This window comes from Haemaphysalis longicornis, unplaced genomic scaffold, assembly GCF_048455015.1.
Source record: "Haemaphysalis longicornis isolate Haplotype H1 unplaced genomic scaffold, Haemaphysalis longicornis Haplotype H1 scaffold_1, whole genome shotgun sequence".
Taxonomy (NCBI): Eukaryota; Metazoa; Arthropoda; class Arachnida; order Ixodida; family Ixodidae; genus Haemaphysalis; species Haemaphysalis longicornis.
The window spans coordinates 97,957,094-97,976,616 of record NW_027526203.1 but is presented as its reverse complement, the minus strand read 5'-3'; the positions used below and the strand labels follow the sequence as shown (position 1 = coordinate 97,976,616).

At 46.5% G+C, this 19,523-nt stretch overlaps 1 protein-coding gene across 3 annotated transcripts in view; it reads right to left on the bottom strand.

The window, feature by feature from the left end:
- LOC144178324 (nose resistant to fluoxetine protein 6-like) overlaps positions 1-19,523 on the bottom strand; it is a 305,623-nt gene that overhangs the window by 144,698 nt on the left and 141,402 nt on the right. For 2 of the 3 annotated variants that reach the window (XM_077706081.1, XM_077706099.1), the window contains exon 2: positions 15,679-15,717. The exons of the other annotated variant lie outside the window; for it this stretch is intronic. In XM_077706081.1, coding sequence (XP_077562207.1) covers positions 15,679-15,717 — 39 coding nt within the window. The remainder of the gene's footprint in view (positions 1-15,678; positions 15,718-19,523) is intronic. 3 annotated transcript variants of the gene reach the window in all.

The following is a 19,523-nucleotide window of genomic DNA, read 5'->3' as shown; positions in this document are numbered from 1 at the left end:
TGAAAAAAGGCTTTCCGATGCGGACATACGTACTTGAAGAATAATATTGGCTGTTGAGCTACGGAGATCTCCAGTGGCCAGTTATGCCCATGAGTGGTAGAAGGAATTACAATTATTTGTCTCCATTAGGCTGCGGAGTGCCAATAAAATCCAAGGAACGAAACATGACAGAGCAAACAAACAACAAAATTGTTTGGATCGTCGCCATATTTCGCTGAGGAATCAGCGCGCAACTTATCAATTGCCCTCATGCGCAAAAGAAAAAAGAGTACTACAAAAACCTTGTCCTTAAAGCAAATGGCAATTCCAAAGAAATCTGGCGCATAATCAACTCTGTAACAAAATCGCCCCAAAAATGCCACACTCTGCCAGGTTTCAGGATATTAAACTGCAGTCAGGATGGGGTCGCGGAAATTTCTAGCGATTTCTTTATTAACCTAGTAAAGTACCCCCCCCCCCCCTACCAGTAGGTGTGACGAAACCGAGCCTATCTTACCTCTCCCGCAACCCAACTCATTCGTCTTTAGTGAGATAACAATAATGGAAGTTATAAGCACGGCAAGACAGATGAAATCAAGTAAGGCTATGGTACCTGACGCAATTCCTGTTAAAATTATCAAAGACAACATTGAAATCCTTGCGCCAACGTTAGCAGCAATGTTTAATGGTCCAGCAATTCCAGCAAGGTCCAGCAATTAACTTTTTCCGCAGTTATCTCTCCGACCGGAAACAATTTGTCCAAATAGCATTTAGTAAATCGTCACTCAAAGATGTCAAAATGGGCGTGCCTCAAGGCTCTGTTAATGAGCTTGCGCGCACGCTAAACCACTCCAATGCTGTTTTGTACGCGGACGATACGGCCCTTATGATATCTAGTCAATCCTATCAAGAAGCACAGTAGCTCGCTAATCAGGAACTCCGAACCACCTTAAGCTGGTTTAAAGCTAATAAGCTCGAATTAAACACTAAAAAACCAAGTTCATAGTACTATTAGCATCGACCCGAAAACTACAGCCCGGCGTATGCAGCTTAAACCTCGGAGAAACAACAATAGAACAGGTTACCACCCATAAATACTTAGGTATAACTGTAGACTCGTCTTTGCACTGGGCGCCTCATATAGAACAACTAACAAAGAAATTAGCATTTGGCTGCTTCACACTGGTTAAGGCACGCAAACATTTTTCCCCGCACGTTTCACGCCTCATTTAATTTGCCGCGTTTCACAGCCATATGACGTATTGCAGAGTCATGGGGGTTCACGTGCGCGTCGTACTGCAAATCACTGTTTGTAATTCAAAAAAGAGCCATTAGAATATTGGCCGGAGCACCGAGGAATCAGCGATCAGCTATGTTCTTCGCCGAATTTAACATATTACCGTTTGATAGAGTCTGGGACTATAATACTGCTTTTATTATCCACAAAATACTTACCACAAACAATCCGTACCACTCGTCAACGCTAATTACACCCAAGCGAGATACAAGGCACGCTGATCACAAAAATCTTAACCTACCAATAGTACATAATGTATATGGCCAGCGCCTCTTGTCCTTCATGGGAGCAAAAATATGGAATAGCATACCAAACTCCATCATAACAATACAAAATATGTTGCCGTCCCTAAAACATTACTTCAGAATTCAAGTACAATAACCGAGAATCATTAACTTGAATGTAAGGAACACTACTGTAAAAACACTAAGCAATGTAACTTGCTGCCAATTATTTTTACTTGTGTGCGACAATCAACCATTTTTGCCTAGGATTGTATTTTTGAAAATATTTCTGTAATGGATCCAAAACAAGCCGCACAGGCTATGGATCCAGGTGCCTCATCAACATGTTTTTGTGATGTTTTTCGATGAAATTTTTCTTTTGTTGTTGTTCTTGTTCTAAAAGAGTTGAATAACTCAATACGCCATGTAAAATGAAAATAAAGCCTGAAGTTATGCGACTTCATGTACTACGTCACGAAGTCGTATACTTGGGCGGCCAATCCTTACATATTGTGGAAAGCATATATACTTAACTCATAGCTGGAAATCACACGCAAGTCGATATATTGAGTCAACAGTTTACTCGGAGCACAGTTGCAATGATAGTTCCCGCAGCATCATCCCCGGCGTTCACATCGCATGTTCCGGAACAAGTGGTTGACGGATAAGTCCAATAAGAGCCGCCACCACGTCTGGCCTGGGTAGACAGTGAATATGCGAGAAAAGCAGCCGCGGCAAACGAAACCGAATGAATGATTTCTGTGGCACCCTTTTTCAGGGTGTCCGTATCTTCGATCACTGGCTGTCGTATCTGGCATCCATTTCAAGTGCAGCCGTTCAGTCGGTTCGCAGGCTGTAAGGCTAACCTGGAATGGAACCGCCAGCTTGATTCGTAGAGTGGCGCGACTTCAGTGTCTGGCTTGGGCCACGGTATTGAGGCAAAATCGGAGAAACGACGTCCTGTACTCTATGTCCTTCCTCGCCGAATAATTCGTTACGTTTCCTCCCCTTTCCCATAGCATCCAATTGCCCCTTTATTAAATTTATTGCCCCTTTGTCGCACCTCTGCTCACGATGCCCTGTTTTGAGGGCATCGCAAGCAGAGGTGGGCAAGTGACCTCGCAGCTTAAACGTCATTTTATCAACCGTCGACCTCACCATTCAGGCTGAGTACCCCATAGGAAAGCTTACCTTAGGGTCGGTTAAAAGACTCCACAACAGCCCCATCCCACAATGGACCACAGCACAATCAGCACAATGGACCACACCTCAAAGCCACCTAATTCCTAACGTCCCTCTACGCCAAACTCCCCCGAATCTTATTAATCAATTGTATATCACAATTCAGATTAAAGCCTTTTTTCAAAAACCTACTGAATAGGCACTTGAGACTGACCTAATAGTTGTTCGCTATTGGGCAACCGTGGCCTTCGTGTTAATTTTCATATTATAGTTTGCAAGCGAGCATTTTATGCGGTTTGTCTGGCAGTAATTAATTCGGCCAACATGGGCCGTAGTTCAAAACAATCGTGTTGTTTTGCACCATCCGATACAAAGCTGTGCGCTCCGTACTTCTTTAGTTTTGTTCCTTTTGTTCAATGTTCTATACGTCCAGATAGGCTACTTGATTGCGCCGGCTTGCGGCGGGCTGAGTAGGAAAAACACAATATGTTGTGGCGCAGTATTTTGAGGTACACTGTTTCGGACTTTGCCGTAACTCTGCTTCTCAAAACAGCCTACCCTCTCCCTTTCTATGCTCATTCGAAGTACCGTAGCGACAGCGGCCAGAACACCACTGTGAAAGCTTGAAGTAAAAGGGCAACGACCTTTCGGGAGCCCCCACGTGTAATTCATGCGTGTAAGCGGGCGCCGACTCGATCGAAGGCCATCTTTAGAGAACGAAGCCGAGAGGTTAGAACAGCCAGCGCACCACTACTTCCCTACGTAACAATACTGAAGGGGTTGCATAAAGTCCGAAAGCTAATGACACATTCGTGTTGCCACGCGCATTCATACCACGCAGCGGTTACCGACACAAAAGACGGCACTATTACCCCAAGATTCCGCGAGGCATGATCAACGCATCGTGAAAAGGAAAAGAAGTGCAAAGGCTCCGGACGTGGCCTGATGCATGTGCAAATCCTTTACAACGAAGTTGCCAGCCGGAGACAAATTTCGATGGTTTTTCAAGTTCGACAAATTAAAGTGCAAATGCTCCCAGTCTGCGTGAAGGTACAGAAAAGGACCGTAACGTTAGTTATCAGGAAATGCGCCCGTATCCAGGTAAATATATCGTAGGTCGAGCCCCTTTAGGCAAACAACCACACTGTTCAAGTTACCTCAGAGATGAACAGCATTTTAACACTTCCTCTGAACCACGATAGATATACAGTCGCGCTAAGCATAAACGTTTTGGCGAATTAGACCAGGCGCTGCGAGCACCCTTAAAGGGACACTGAAGTGATTTGCAAACATTGCGGGATTACTGTAGTCTCTAGGCCCTGTCTCTAGACCCCTCTCGCTGCGTTTATCCGGCTTTATTCAGTGGAAACCTCCTCTCTGCATCCTGCTAGCCGATTTTCCATGACGTTCCGTATGACGCCCAAACAAGATGGCTTGGGTTGCCTGATCCGCTGCACATCTGGCCAATCCCCCTCTCCCCGACAGCAGCGGTCGGCCGGCCGGAGTCAGGTCGTCGAAATTCATTCGCTGAGTTAAAACTAAGCCACGGCACGTTTGTGCGTGGGAGAATGTGCCTTTAGTTTGTTATTTTGTAGAGTGTATCAATCTCTAAGTTCAAGTCGCTCCACACAAGCGCACATGCGACGCTTCACTGACTGGTACGTATTGTAAAAACATCGAAAGCCATTTGAAGGCGGGAGAAGAGTCAGCGAAGTTAATATCGGCACGAAGGAGTTATAATCAACCTGAACTTTTATCGTGCAGCGTGAAACCAGGGTGCGGGAAGCATCTTTTGCACTGGGTAAACTAGCACATCGGTCAGCAGCACGACTACACATCTGTGAACGCTTTTTCGCCTAAGGAATGCAGTCACTGGACACGATATTTTTATTTATTTATTTGTTTCTTTTCAAGGGATGAAAGCCCATTCACACATCAGGAGGAGGGCAAGAGGCTACAGCCTGACAAGGCCCTTCCTCCCAAAGTAGCTTGCACGGAAGTCGGGACCAGCACACATCACAAATTCGAATGAAAAAAAAATAGATACAATATTTCCTTATATTATGCAGAAAAGGAACAACATAGCTAGCACAATTTTTTTCGAAGCCCGAAAAGAAAGAAAACGTTATCGTGAGAGAAATAAAAACTTACACACACACATACCATCCACTAACAATTTAACCGCATTAATTTACAAATCAGCATAAAAAATGAAAAAAGCGTGACATGCACACGGTTACGAGTCCCAAACAGCTCAATTAAAAGTGAAAACACGACAACAAAGACAAGTTTAATACAGAACGTTACTAAACTTAAACATAAAAAAACAAGCATTATTAAAGTAAGAAATACAAACGTAACACTCTTTCCACGAAAATTATGCTGCCTGCTAACGCGTTGTAAACTGGACATAGCATTGTAACAATACCCGAAGCAAAGGTTTTATGAACAGTTTTATGGATTTAAACTATTTAATGAGCTCTTCAATCTTCTCGTTATTATTTAAAAAGTCTATCACCTGATATTGCTTCAACTGAATGCCATAATTCCTTCTAATTCTCGGTTTTCTATAATGTTTATTTCTTATGGGGTACGCTGTCTGAGGTGAATATTCTAGATTCGGAAATAGGTAGCGGTGTTCATAAAATATGTGGTGGATATCCTGCGCCCGGCTTAAATATTGTGGGAATTTGGGAGACGCTTGCTGCATGAGGGCTATTGAAGAAATAGTCATGAAAGCTGCTTGAAGTACTAAAATTAAATAAAAAGGTAAACTGGGTATACATTATACACTGTATATTTCCGCCCCTGGCAGTATTTGCTTATGGCCGAGTTGTGTGGAGCACTAGGCATATTGTTTTGCGATTCCCAAGTTCGAATCACCGATTGTGTATGTTTCTTTAAGTTGAATTATTTGTTTTGGGGCAATGTTTTCTATTCTGAATTCCCCATGTTTGCGCTGTACCGTTCGTGGCCCTGCAAGCGAGTTCCCAGAACGCGTGCAGCCTGAAACTGACCCCATTCTGATATATGGGTCTATGCAATGTAAAAAACCGTGATGATACCGCGGCAACGACCATAAACGGGTCCTTTCCGCATAAGATAGTGCCTTTGTCATTGTAGCGGCATCATGATTCGTGGAGAAAATCTTCTTTCTGTCTCCTATTTGTAAGCCCCTGCGGGCAACGTCGTCCGTTTCCTCGTTCGTCCTTCATTTCAAGAAAATTTTAACTTAATTCCCTGAAGAAGGACCGTATTTAATTTTTTTTATTTTTTCTTCTACTACTATTCTCCTCTCCTTCACTACACCTACTACCTTTTTCCCTCTCCTTCCTTCCACGCAGAGTAGCATGCCGGCGAACTGATGTCGGCAACCCTCTCGGCATTTTCCTCTTTAAGGAAGAGTTTCTCACTCCCTCTGACAGTGAAGCGCTGGCGAGTTCTCGTTTGCGTGGTGTTGCCAGAAGGACGGACTACGTGTGGGCACAGCCCCGAATCGGCCAACCCTTGGCCTGGGGCGATGCAGGGATGAGCCAGGCAACCTCCAAAGGTGGGGGAGAAGCGCATCGCATATGAGCGTCTCCAGAAACGCCGAGGGCGTTCATTCACTGCGTGCGCCTCGGCTAGTGACTGTTCCGATTCCAAGCCGTGATGGTAGAGTTACTCGACGCATTTCACAGCTGACACCACGGCCGAAGCCAGGTATGCCGATTAGTGAGAAATCGACAATGCCCAGTCAACGATAACGTCGGATGACAAGCATGTTGTTTCAAAGAACCGAAACCGAAACTTGTTTGAATTCTAATCTCGGACATCGTCCAATCACGTAGCACCTTGTGTTGCCGTCACTGCTTTAGTTGGTGCGGCCGCCGCAAACCACGCATTGTAGTTTTTCTTCTTTAGGGCTTCATAAAGCAAATACCGTCCTATCGACCGGATAAACGACAAAAAGTGTGGTTACTTGAGCCAGTCTCCGCAGTGCAAGCAAAAACAGGAGCTTGAAAAAATCACTTCAGTGTCCCTTTGAGGACCATGCTGACGCTAAATCCGCGAGATGAAGTGGTTATTTAAGCTGCTTGATTCCGTTCCTATCCACTTCACCATGTGTGATATCCCAAACGTAGCTTCGGAGCGTAACCAAAAATTTTGACTTCCTTTCGATGTTCTGCCTCTGAGTGGGCATTGATTTTGTTAAGGTTAACCGCAGGGATACCAACATTTGCATTTTATTGAAGGTAATAGAACAAGGATACAATTACGACGCGTGCTTACGGTGTTCACAGGCTTAGAAAAGCTTCTGTTGAATCGAAAATAAATATTTTACCCTTAAAAATAGCGACAAAATACAATTGCTAACGTGCCTATCGTATTGCAGTGTCCCAGAAACTAGCATAAAGCAAGATCACTTACTAAACCCTTCATTACTCGCAGCGCTCAATTTTTGCTTGTAAAGTCTGCCCCAACGACAGCTGCTGCCCCATTTCCCCTCCCTCAGAACATCTCAAAACCTTTAACGGCCTACTAAAAATTGTTTCGCTGTAAGTGAGAACATTTGTTTGCCTTAATTCTTCTACAACCCCTAAATGAACAAAAGTGAAAGACTGGCTCTTCCCTTCACAAACTGCAAATGTTGAGGAAACTCCTCCTCTTATAACCTAACAACGACTTTTTTGTCCCAATTTGTACAACGTTTAAATTAGTTCGCACGTAAGAAAAATGTTATAAGAAAACAAGCGCATATGGAATATGTGCCAAGTGTTGACAGCACTCAGCGAACAGCCGTAGAGAGGTGAATTTATTTTCTTTTCCTTACGCGTCATGTTAGCCTTGTGCGCTGACGTACGGTTTCGACTCGATGTAAAAATTCGAGCCTCAATGCGCAGCGAAGGTTAAGCAGTTGGGACGAGATTTACAAAGCTGTTCTCCCGTAAACCACAGCATTAACAGTGTGTGATTGTCCGGCGCCCGAGCGCGATTATGGTTCCCCGCCAACTGTGAGATCACAGACAGGGCGCCGGCTAATCAAAGCGGCTCTTACGATATCTCACTAGCAAGCATATTTGTAAGTGGGGGCACTTAAAATGGATTACCCGGCAGGTACTGTGGTACAAATACACGGCTCCTCGCCGCATCTCCTGTATTGCGCTTCGGTTGTATACAGTGCACGGAAATTCATCAGCCGCTGCAAAATGTTGTGGCAGGTCTTGTGTGGAAACCACAAACCGAAACGCGCCACTCACGGCGCACGTTTGAATGATGAGGGGGGGAGGGGGGGGGGGGGGGGTGGCCGCCGGTGCCGGCACACCCGCTGTTGGTTTGAAGGAGGAGGGAGCGCGGTTTCATTAAACATTTACAGTTCGCGTAGACGACGGCCGGACCTCGCTCACGTGTCTTTATGATCGTCAGCAAGCGTTTGTTTTGTTCATTGAGAGAAGATGAATTCGCACAAATGTTAATGTCTGCACGTGAATGGGTTTAAATTTAGTAGGCCACGCCCGCCCCCGCAACGGCCGCCTTTATTTCAGTGTCGGTTCCGAAAACGCCAATTTTCGGGAGCGATTTGCTTCTCGCGGGCAACGTTTTTGCAGTTACAGCCCTTTACACGTGTACTAGTATACGAGGGCATTCTTACGTAGTCGGAAACTTGAGCGTAGTTGGCCTTGAGGATTTATTGTCTACAAAAATAAAGTGCCAGCAAGACCCCAAATACCTGCGTTATTACGCAGGCATTACGATTTGTTTGCATACCGTTCGTTTTAGTAAGGGAGGTAACCTACTGTCCATTATTTCAGATAGCCCTAAGTTCCATCAAATGAAATTCCTCCACCCTCTCCAGTATGCCCTTACTTATGCTGAAGGGCTGACACGCCACCTCGCTTTTGAACACACCTGCTGAAGAACTATGCGTTCACTACTGCAATAAGCGATATTCGGCCCCCACGTATGTACAAGCCCAGGGGTGCTATTCCAGAAGGCCCGAGTTTGAGCGAAACTCGGGCAAGGTGGAGCGGTGGTGATAATAACAAGCTCATGATAATATTTCGGGGCAGGGTTAAAGCGCTTTAAAAATGCGATTCGTGCTATTTGCTGATTATTGAGGTAATGTCATCGGTTCAGTGCAGCCCTATCCAAGGATGCGCGACTAGGGCGTCGTATATCTTTCAGTGCGTTCTCTCGTTCTACTGCTGCACTTCTACTTTTACTTTATTAATCTGTATTTCACTACACCGTTCATTTTATTTCTTATTCCAGGCGTTTTGAGCTTTTTGTTTGAAATTTTTCGTCCTAAGAAGTAGTTTCTGCCGTCGCTGGCAGAGAGGGCAATCACGTGACTATGGCCGACTGGCAAATAAAGAAAGCGGCCGGTGATAGAAGCGCGCCACATTCAAAACAGATGCTGCCCGTATTACGCTATCGAAACACTCCGATTTTCGACACAAAATTTCTTCTGCGTGGTCCAGTCTGCCTACGTGATTTTAAGGCGAAAACCTGGCGATAAGCATTAGCAACTTCTTTTCTAATACATTGTACCTGCGCCTTCCTAGCTTTTGTTTCTTTGTCTTTTGGCACGGATTAATTTAAACGGCTTCTGTTCTGCTATTACGTGTGTGCGTCAGTTTGTTCTATTTCATTTCTTTCATCTTGGTGTGCAAGCAGACTCGAACACGCCAGTCTCCCTAAAATCGGGGTTCTCCGAGGGTGGCGTGCACGTGTCCTACTCCAGTGACATCACGTGCAGGCTTCACTCTGGCCGCACTATTCTACAACTGTTGCTTTTCAAATTCACAGCGTCATGAATTTTGCGAACCGGGCACGTTAGTTCCTCAAAGCTCTCAATCGAGGGCCAATCCCCCAAGTGGCCATGTGTTACGAAGGAAGGAATATCAACAAGGACAACAACTTTTCAGATTTGTTTGCATTATTTTATTTTGCTATCCATACCTTTTGTTCGAAGAAGCTCTCCTCAGTCGTTTTTTTTAATAGAGTTCAATCCTCTCACAACCCTCTCTTCCTTTGTGCCCTTCCCACTCCCGCTTACCCTCCCTCTGGCGTCAGGCGGTTACTTTTATTTTTAGCTCTCCCCTTTACTCGCTTTGCACTCTGTGATTCCTGCGATACGACGATGACGCTGAACGAAACCAATCGAAATGTATAAACATCGCCTATAACAATAGCCACGCGCCGTTGATTTTTTTGTAGCGAGGATAATGAACTTATGCAACAGGTCACCAAGCTATCGTGGTATGCGCCGTACCAGCATCTGCCATGTGGAAGAGGAAGGTAGGAATATGTCTTATCCAGACAAAGAGATCCAGACGTGTCAGGGGAAGAAAACTAACCCCATAGGGTGCATGCGTTAGAAACGAGCTCAGTTATCTCAACGCTCGGACCTGCGTTCCTATGGGCTTCACCAATGCGAGTAAACCGCCTCAATCGGCTCTTGGTGTGTCGACTGTCTTCTTGACAGTATATGTAATACGTATAGGCTGTCCTGCAGTAACCTTTTTCACAAGAAATACGCGTCACGCAACCCCTCGAGGGAGTCCGTCTGCCGCGCTAATGATAAGCAAAGTGCAGTCACGCAACGCTTCGTTCGAAACTGTTTTTCCAGCAGACGATAACTGAAGCGCACGCTCCGGCTGCAGACGGACAGACGCGCGGTAGGAACCTACGGAAGCCAGGTCTACCAAATCACCTAAAAGAAAGGCGAGGTCTTGGAAAGACGTCTCCACTTCGTATTGGGCACACACCGGTTGACGGTCGGCTAATGGCGGTCGATGGTGCGGTGGCCACCAACGCTTATGTAGAATCTGCCCGTCGCGTAAAACCGCAGCGCACACAACACTTGCCCCTCGATGGTCATGGAGCGAAAGCCACCTCCAAGTCGCCGCAAAAGGGGGTCTGTCGCCAGACGACTGCACAACCAATGCACAGCACTTTTCGAGAGACAAGAACGAGCTGAAAATTTCTCCTTTGTTTAAAAGACTTGTCGGGGTAGAAATATGCCTGCTACGTCGACCATCAAAATACGCCACGCCGCAGCAGCGGCCACCAAAGGCGTCCGGAGTTCAACTCATTCATGCAAAAGCATGCCCGTGTTTCCTCCGAGTTCTAATGTCAGCCAAACACACCCGGCCCATTCGTTGGCGCGGCGTAATAACCGAAGCCACACTCACCCACTGCGTCCACTTTGTGTGCGCGTAGCGTCGTAGCCCCGAAGTCGTCATTTGATGCCCGACAGGAGTGACAAGAACTTTCCACAAAGCAAAAACGAAGTACCCAGGCCACCGTCAGCCAATGGTGCCACAGTCGCGGGGGTGTTCGGTCCGAACTGGAGTTCACCATTGTACGATCCGATAGTAGAGGCCAAGACGACACGATTCTACCGCGGGAGCCTTCTTCATACAGCGTGAAAACACGCTCTATGGCAAACGACACAACTTCAACGTCAAAAACGCACTCGCCAATGCTCAAACACGCTCTTGTCAAGGGAATATTTCTGATAAGCTTCCGCCGTGCACACTCAAGCAAGCCGTAAACTAAAAAGCTATATGTGATGGTCGGGAGCAGGGCGCGTTCCGTTCGCTACGGTGGACCCCTTTGAGTACTTGGTTTGTACTTGCGCCGAGCTGCACTGGGACTACCCTCAAGCCAAGTAGCAAACTTAATTCAGTGGAAGAACAGAACAGCGAGAAAAACGGACCGCCCCGTGCCGGGCGTGGCCAACAGCCTGCTGGGGATTTCAAAGTAGCAGTGGGGTTATCTAGTTTATGCTAGGGCATGAGTATTGCAGATAGATTTCAAGTGGTGCTGCATGAGGAAGATAGCCCAAGCCGTACTTCATCAACGTAAGCGGCCCCAATACAGCGCGCTGAATATGCCACGCGTGCTGCGCGCGATTACGGCGGTTGCGGTCGAGGTGTATCGAACGCTCCACTATCTCTACTTTCGTAACACAAGCAGCTGGAAACTCGGGAGTAGGCGGAACTCGAGCCTTCTGGAATGGCACCCCAGAACTTGCGGCCCTGATGCAGAATGGTAAATGGGGTCATAAGCTGCGTCCTGCATCTAAACCGACCTAAAGCATACAAAATCACATTTGTTATCGAAAACAACGTGTAGAATTCATCTTGGAAAAAATTCTGCAATAAAAATTGCAAAGAAACATTTCAATGCCCCGTGGATCGAACGCAGACCACAGCGTAAAAACTCACTCTACTTCGAGGCCACATAGGACGAACGGCGGGCTCGTTTTACGGGTTCCTCAAAAGAATGGTGATAGTACTCAAGGTAAACCAGTAGGCGGATCCAGGTTGCACAGGATATTTCTGGATTGTGCCCACAGGGCAACAAACAGCGCCTGAAAATGTTACCGTAAGCAGGTTTTGCTGCGGTGTCCTGCTTGCCCAGAAGCAATGTCGCAGAGATTGGACGGCTTGCAGGAAGGAATTCTTGCTGCGGATGATTATTGCGAACCTTATTGCGAACCTTACTTGTATCCGACAATCTGATCCCTTGAACATTGTGCCATTCGGGTGGAATCTTGATTGTTTTAAATTTTCCTTTTTTCCATCTTCTGTTGATTTATGGAATGAACTTTATGGATGTCTGCGCAGACTCGGTGCTGAGTTCTTTTTGAGAAGGAATCACGTAATAATGTGTTTTGTTAAATTGTGCCGTTTTTTTTAGCTGAACATCTGTACTCAGTCCTGCTGCGTCTCAGAAACTGAGACAGCAGTATCTGTAAATAAATAATAAAAATATTGTTACGTGGTGGCAGATGTGATGGGGCGATCCATGGTTGATGGGGAGGGGTCATTTACAAAGAGATGCGATGGACGTACTTGCAGAATATACATGACGGCCATTAGATAGCGCGCGCACGGATACAGCCGCTTTTTCTTCGTTCTAGTCGTCTTGTTTCTAGAGACACGGCAGTATGGCACGCCTGTGTGCCCCTGACATCACCCCCCGGTCGAAGCCGCGGTGAGGTGAAGATTGTGATGCGGGTGGGCAATGCGACGGAAATGTACAGTGAGGAATCGCTGGCCGCCACGGACGTGTCCGGTGATGCCTGTCCCCGCATCATCGATGTCTTCAGCGGCGACGAAGCGTCGAAGGTTTTCGGAACCACGTCGGACGACAGGGCCAGGGACACATGTGTGGTTCGTCTCGTCCAGGCTGGACTCGGCAGGTCTTGATCGGCGTCTCACAGACTTGGGGACCGGGGCGGGGGACGTGGTCGAGCTGTGGTCACGGCTGGGCTGGGACTGCCCGATATGGCCCAGTTACCATCGACGATGGCGTCCAGGTCGAGACGTTGCGAAGCTGTGGACAGGATGGGGATGATCGACCCGCACCTTCACCAAAATGTTACATGGCGGCAGAAGTGATGAGGCGATCCATGGCTGATGGAGAGTGGTCTATTTACAAAGAGATGCGATTAACGTATTTACAGAATTATACATGGCGGCGATAATATAGCGCCCGCAAGGACACAACCACTTTTTCGTCGTGCTTGTCGCCTTGTGTCTTGAGCCATGACAGTATGGTATTTTTGCCCGCGTATGTGTCCAGTGACAATGTTTAACGACATTTACTTGAAAATGTACTTTGGTTTCGAAATTCCTTATACAAATCCCGAGAGGATAGAACATTCAAGAGGGTGGCTTGGTGGGCTAGTTGGTGTAGCATCATAAAGGGGTTAACAGCGCACAAAGACGACAACACACAAAGAAGAGATGACAGGACAAGCGCTGAACTACAACTTATTTTTTATTTCGCCATGAAAGACATATAAACCATTAGAATGAGAGACAGCTCGGCGAGTTGGAAGGGGTTCATATTCAAAATTTAACTGCGCGAAAGACGGATACAAGAAAGATACGGATACACGGATACAACGGATACACGAATACAACGGATACACGGACTGCGCTCGTCCGTGTCCTTTCACGCAGTTAAATTTTGAATATGAACATATAAACCAGGACACATCCTATGACAAGGCTCAACAAATATGACGTAAACACTTATCTCGCGCCCCGCCTTCAACGCTCGTTGCTCGAGATTCTGTTGGTCTTTTTCTGAGAGTGCAGCAGATGGCCTGCTGACGCTATTTTCATCAAGACGGACAATCTCGAGTGCCTCGATAACCTCTCGCGTATGGCTGTCCTTTCTTCTAGCAATCACTGAGCACTCCCAGAACAGCGGAATGCAGCCACAGTCTTTACAGTGCGGATGTGTCTTGATTTACATGTCTTTCATAGCGAAAATCAGTTGCAGTCCAGCGCTTGTCCTGTCATCACTTCCTTGTGTGTCGTCTTTGTGCGCTGTTAAACCCTTTAGGGTAGCAAAGTTTATGAAGTTTATAAAGTTTATAAAGTTTAAAACAAGCATGTAGATCTTGGAGCTGAATTGAACCGTCGCTCCAACCTGATCGTCTAAATCGTCGGCTGAGTTTCAGACCAAAATCTCGAACTTCACTCAATAAGTCGCAGCCTCTGCCTCTACCTCATATCATACGGCGACATTAAGGTCCATTTGAGTTTGACTTCTAGGACCTTGCGCCCAAACTTCATAGAATTCTTAACCTGCGACCTTGACAATGACATAAAGGCGTGTCTTATGGTTTATGTGCGTGACACTCTGCAACAAGTTCATTTCAGTCTATAAAAAGCATACAGTCTCTGTCGTAACGGTAATGATAGTTTCCACAATGGGTGAGACCAGTTTTCGTAGCTGTCAAAAGGCTGCCACTTGAATAGGACAAGTGTTTGCGTGTCTTCCGCCGGGACAACGCCCATTCTTATACGTGGAGATACGACAGGTGCATGAACAGTCGCGACAAAGCATCCGTCATGATGGATAGGATAAACGAAGGAGGTAATTTTTGTTTAGAAAGTTGAGTTAAGGCTGCTATTCTCTTTGTCATTCCCTGCGTTCGGGTTCTAGTTCCAAACACTGACGCAGTCATACTCTTGGAGATACTGCATGCGCACCCGCGCGGTAGCTAGTGCACAAGCGTGCGCTATTAGGTGAAAACCACGCTATAGAAGTGTAATGCAAGAGCTACATCTGTTTCGTGCCTCTATTTTTTCAGTGTGGTATACGTTCCTACATTGTGTTGTTGCTCCGGCTACCTTTGCACCGGTCACTTGCGATACGTGTGAGGATCCTAGTTTGCTGCCGGTGCGTGCCAGTCAACGCAGAGGCAACTTATTCCCGCCGCTTTCACCTATGGAGATTGACCTGCGGCTAGAAGTCCCTTCTTGCTTCGTAGATCAACTCTCCGCGACTGGAAGTGCCAGGTTATTTTCATTTCACCTCTATTGGCAGGAAGCAACGAAGGCCGGACGCGAATCTGCGAGCCAGTAACCCACAACAGCCGGCTACTGCCTTGAAAGCCATGCACTTTTCGAGCCTGAGTTTGCTATCGCGGTCTTCCTCAATCGAAGCAGTCAAGAATTCTCCTTTATTAAAACGAGATATTAGGGTACCATCAACCACGGTTTCTGTGATCCACAAGAAAATATTTGCTTTAATTCACAAAAATTTCTTTCCTTTGTCTTCTTACACTGAGAGCACAGCAATTTTACTTCCTTTTGCCTTTTGCGCTCCCCGTTCTCACATAACCGCGGCTGCTACTCGATTCTTATTCTTGTAGCATTGCATGTACATCAATTTTAGAGAGCTTGTTTCCCGGCTTAGTATATGCAGTTCATGTTTTTTAAACTCAAGAATATTTAAGCGGGTACTTCTTGCACGTTCGCTCATATTTTCGTGTTATTTAAGGTGTGTATTAGTCAATCAAGTACCCGTATTGTGCGTAGGAAACATTACAGAATACATCGAGATATACATTACTCGCGATGCCTTGGACACACTACTAGGACTTCTTAATAATCGCAGTAACGAGAAAGGCTCGACTACCAAATGTTGCCCCAATACCCTGAAGCAAACGTTTATGAAAAATTTGAAGAGTGTTCAACTTACATTTCTTCGCCATCGTAGAAGCGGACCGGTCACTCTTCTCTATAAACAAGAAAAAATAAATGACAGACGATATATCAGACTGGCGTTTCGAAATTATTTTTAGGTTAGTGGTGATATTTGAAGACTTTCGACGCGGGTGGCCAACGATGAAATACGTTGCCGGATGCAAGAAAGTCAGTGGTGCTCCTTGGGAAGATCGGTCGAGAGTGGGTATTAATGCGTTAGTGTACCTGGCCAGCTTAGATTAAAGTCGGGCATATGTGGGCAACGTTCAATGCAGCGATCGCCATGCACGAGTCATGCTGAATTACACCAAGTTTTAATACGGAAGGATATGTCTAGTGGGGAGCCTGATTACCTGTGGGTAAGTGCTTGTAGGGTTGTTGTAACGTGCGAAAGCTTGCAATCTTTCAAATGTATACATAGCCGGCACGTGACGTCATCTCTACTGTATCTTGTGACCCACTCCCACGTTTTTCCAGCGCTCGGAAAGATAAGAGCATCAGATAACGGTGCAGCTTTTCCCCGTGGTCATGGGTCCCAAACATGGCAGCTATGCTGACGTCAGTGCAAGCCATCTATTGCGTAGTCGCTGTTTGCGGGAGTGCACGGTGGTGTAATAAAACTGCGAAGTGATAATTGGGTTGCCTCCAATATTCCCCGCAGTAATGTCAGTCCCGTGAGACCTGGTGCTACCAGAAACGAAAATCTTTTGAACACGGAATAAAAGTACTTTACATTACTTGTTTCATTTTTGTACCTTGTTAAAAGAACTCCTAGGGGTTCAAGATCCAAGGCAAAATTGCCGTTAGTTATATATGCAAGCAGCCACCACCAGGCGATTCGCAGCGCATTTAATAACAATAAATGAATAGATAAACGCATTTATTCCAGCTGCCCACCTCCCCACACGCGAAAGAGAACTGAAGAAGCATGTTAGACTCTGGAACACTTCCGAAAAACGCTTCCACTTTTTCCTTCGCGTCTGGAATCATCGCAAAAGCTATAGTTATCGCCAGCACGGAAGCGGCGCTGCGTGATTTGCTCGTTGCAGCAGACCCGCCTTTATTTCTGCTTTGCTTTTGTGACTTTTTCATAAAGTGGCTATCCAATGCGGTTATTGCTGCATCTTGAAGAAAGCCGGTAAAAAGCCGGTAAAAAGCCGCTATACCGCTGTAATGGCGTAATCGAGCGGTCCAAGAACGCTAAGTCAGGGAAAGAGAAAATTTTATTGACCAAGTTTATAAGTTATCTGGTGGGCATAGAGCAGTAATTTTGGCTGAGCTAGTCTGTCACTAGCTATTCCAAGTACTGGATGTGTCTGTTGGCTACGTTCTGAAAGCATTTAGGATTTACGAAAAAAGTTAAAAAAGTGTTTGTTGCCGGGTCCCTTTAACGCGGTCTTGTTGATACATTATGAACTCCATAAACACCGCTGGGCGACACGAACGGTGAAAGGAAACGGCGTGCTGACTGGCACCAGGCAGCGCTTTGTTTCGCCTTACCTTTCGTCCCGTCGTAACGCTTGTTTTTGAAGTGCGTGATAGAGGACAATATAATAACGGAACTGTTTACAAAAAAAGTAAATCTGCAAAAAAAACGCCCTTCGTGAAAAGAAAGCGGCCTTAGCAGCGCCCAAATCAGGTTGTAAGGCCAAATCCTGGGAGGTTTTTTTTACTTTCTTAATCCAAAACTGCCATACTGGAACACTTATTGGTGATTTTACGCCTGCTTGTACGTTTTTGAGAGACAGCTCTATTACTCCAGGCACAAACCCAAAAACGCCTCGTACTGTCGATTCCACGCAGCGTAAATCTGACCTCCAAGCTCAGGCAAGGTTAAGCCAGCGCCTCGTGCGGTTGCGGGGCGGGAAAGCGTAATCCTTCGTTCCTTCGTTCCGAGAAAAGGGGTGCGGAGATGGTGATAGAGGAAAAAGTAAAGGCTTGTGCCGCCAGATAAGGGTACAAGGAGACGCTGGCTCGACGGGCCACAGCGCTGAGCAGCGTTTGTGTTATGTCTTGCGGAGCAAATGGCGTGCGCGGTCACTGCCAAGTCTTTGCGTGAAAACCTGCAGTTATCGCTCGGGAAACTTAGTTTAACCGCGTTCAGCCAAGGCAAAGGGTTTGGTAAGGCTCCCATCTGATTCTTTTTCCATCGAAGCGTTGCACGCAGTATATATACTCGCATCAATTGCTGCATGTCTTGGCTGTTGAGCATGAAAAGGGCCGCCCATTTCCATTTTGTGCGTGTCGAATATTCCCATGTAGTCCATACAAGCGCTCAAAACAGAGTCCGAGCTCACTTTTAATGTTCTAGTAGTAGTAGGGTCGTTCCGCAAGAACATGGCACCGTTGTCCGTTGTCCGTTGTTGGCGGTTCCAAGCCTCGAGGAAGGTGCACAGGAGGACAGTGGCGAGGAGGGTGGATGAAGTGGCGGAGTGGTGAGTTGGAGAGAGGAGGAAGAGGGCTGAGAGAGAAGTTGAGGGTGAAGCGACTTCAGTACATCTTATATTTGTCACACCACCCGAATCGCGTGCACGGCATGAATTTGGATGGTCACACGTATTTTTTTATTACCTGGAAATTGTTTGTACCACGGTGATCACTTTACTTGTAATGTAGATTTTTTCTACCCAACTTACCTTTTTTTCTGAAAATTAGTCCTTAACTACAGAGGTGTTTATGATTACGTGTAAGAGTAACATTCCAAAAAAAAACCAAGCTCCTTTTAGTGGGAACCCCATCTGCCCGCCCGACAATGTTACGCATTTAGGGCGAAACTTTGCGTCGGTTGGAAACATCTTGTAGCTATACACCCCTATACACCAAGAGACTGTGCACATTAGCTACCGCCCATGACGCCGCGACGATCTATAGCTTGTTCTAAGGGCAAACAATAAAATAACGGCGATAAACTGACAGCATCCAGCTCACTGCTGCCAGGAAACACCGTTATGACGTAACAGCATGGGGAAACAGCGAAAAAACTCGGTGGGCAGCAGACATCACCTCGCCGACCGCGTAGTGCATGCAGCTTAATGAGCACTCAACTTCAAAATCCGCTGTGTTCCTCATGCTATTGCTAGAGAGAGTGGACCAATATGCCATACATTAGGAGCTGCTGACTGGTATCGTTTTTCAGTCATATCGACATATGAATGAACAGCTTGGGAACTATTTTGTGTATGCGGTATGAAGATGCTTTTAGAGAAACCGTTACGAGTAACGCCAATCCACGCGGCGAGTGCAGTTGCAACGCCCAACCATGCGCGCAACCAGCGGCACGGACAGCCTCGCCTCGCGTTCTTCTATGCTAATTTAAATGCGACGACACATTGCTACGCGAACACCTTTCAAGGAGGGCACGTGGGGCTGGTGAATCAACAGCATGACGCCTCTGTGTGTCGTGGCAGCCACTCATCGTGAAAGTTGCACGGCTGAGGCGCCGTTGTGGTACGTGTCTCTTATCCGCAGCAGCCATTTTAATGGATTTCCCATCGCGGCGGCGCCGACGGGTTTCAACTGTCAAAGCCACCTATGATATACCAAGGATGCGCGCAAACTAAGGAGCACGATTATTCTCCTCCTCTACTGTCATGCGAGCGAAGTTGTAGCTCCGTTTTGGGAATCCGCAGCCTAGTGCCCTCCTCCTTTAGCGCGACAAATACACGAATATCGGCTGTCACGGTCGCGATCCGCCCCCAAGAATGCCGTTCGCCGTCGAAAAAATTCCCACCAGCATCATTTTGGTGAGCTGGGCAATGTCACAATGAAACACTTATTCAGTTTTCCTCCGTAATAACTGAAGCTGCCCTTTAAGAATAGCCTGTATTCAGTAGCGAGGCA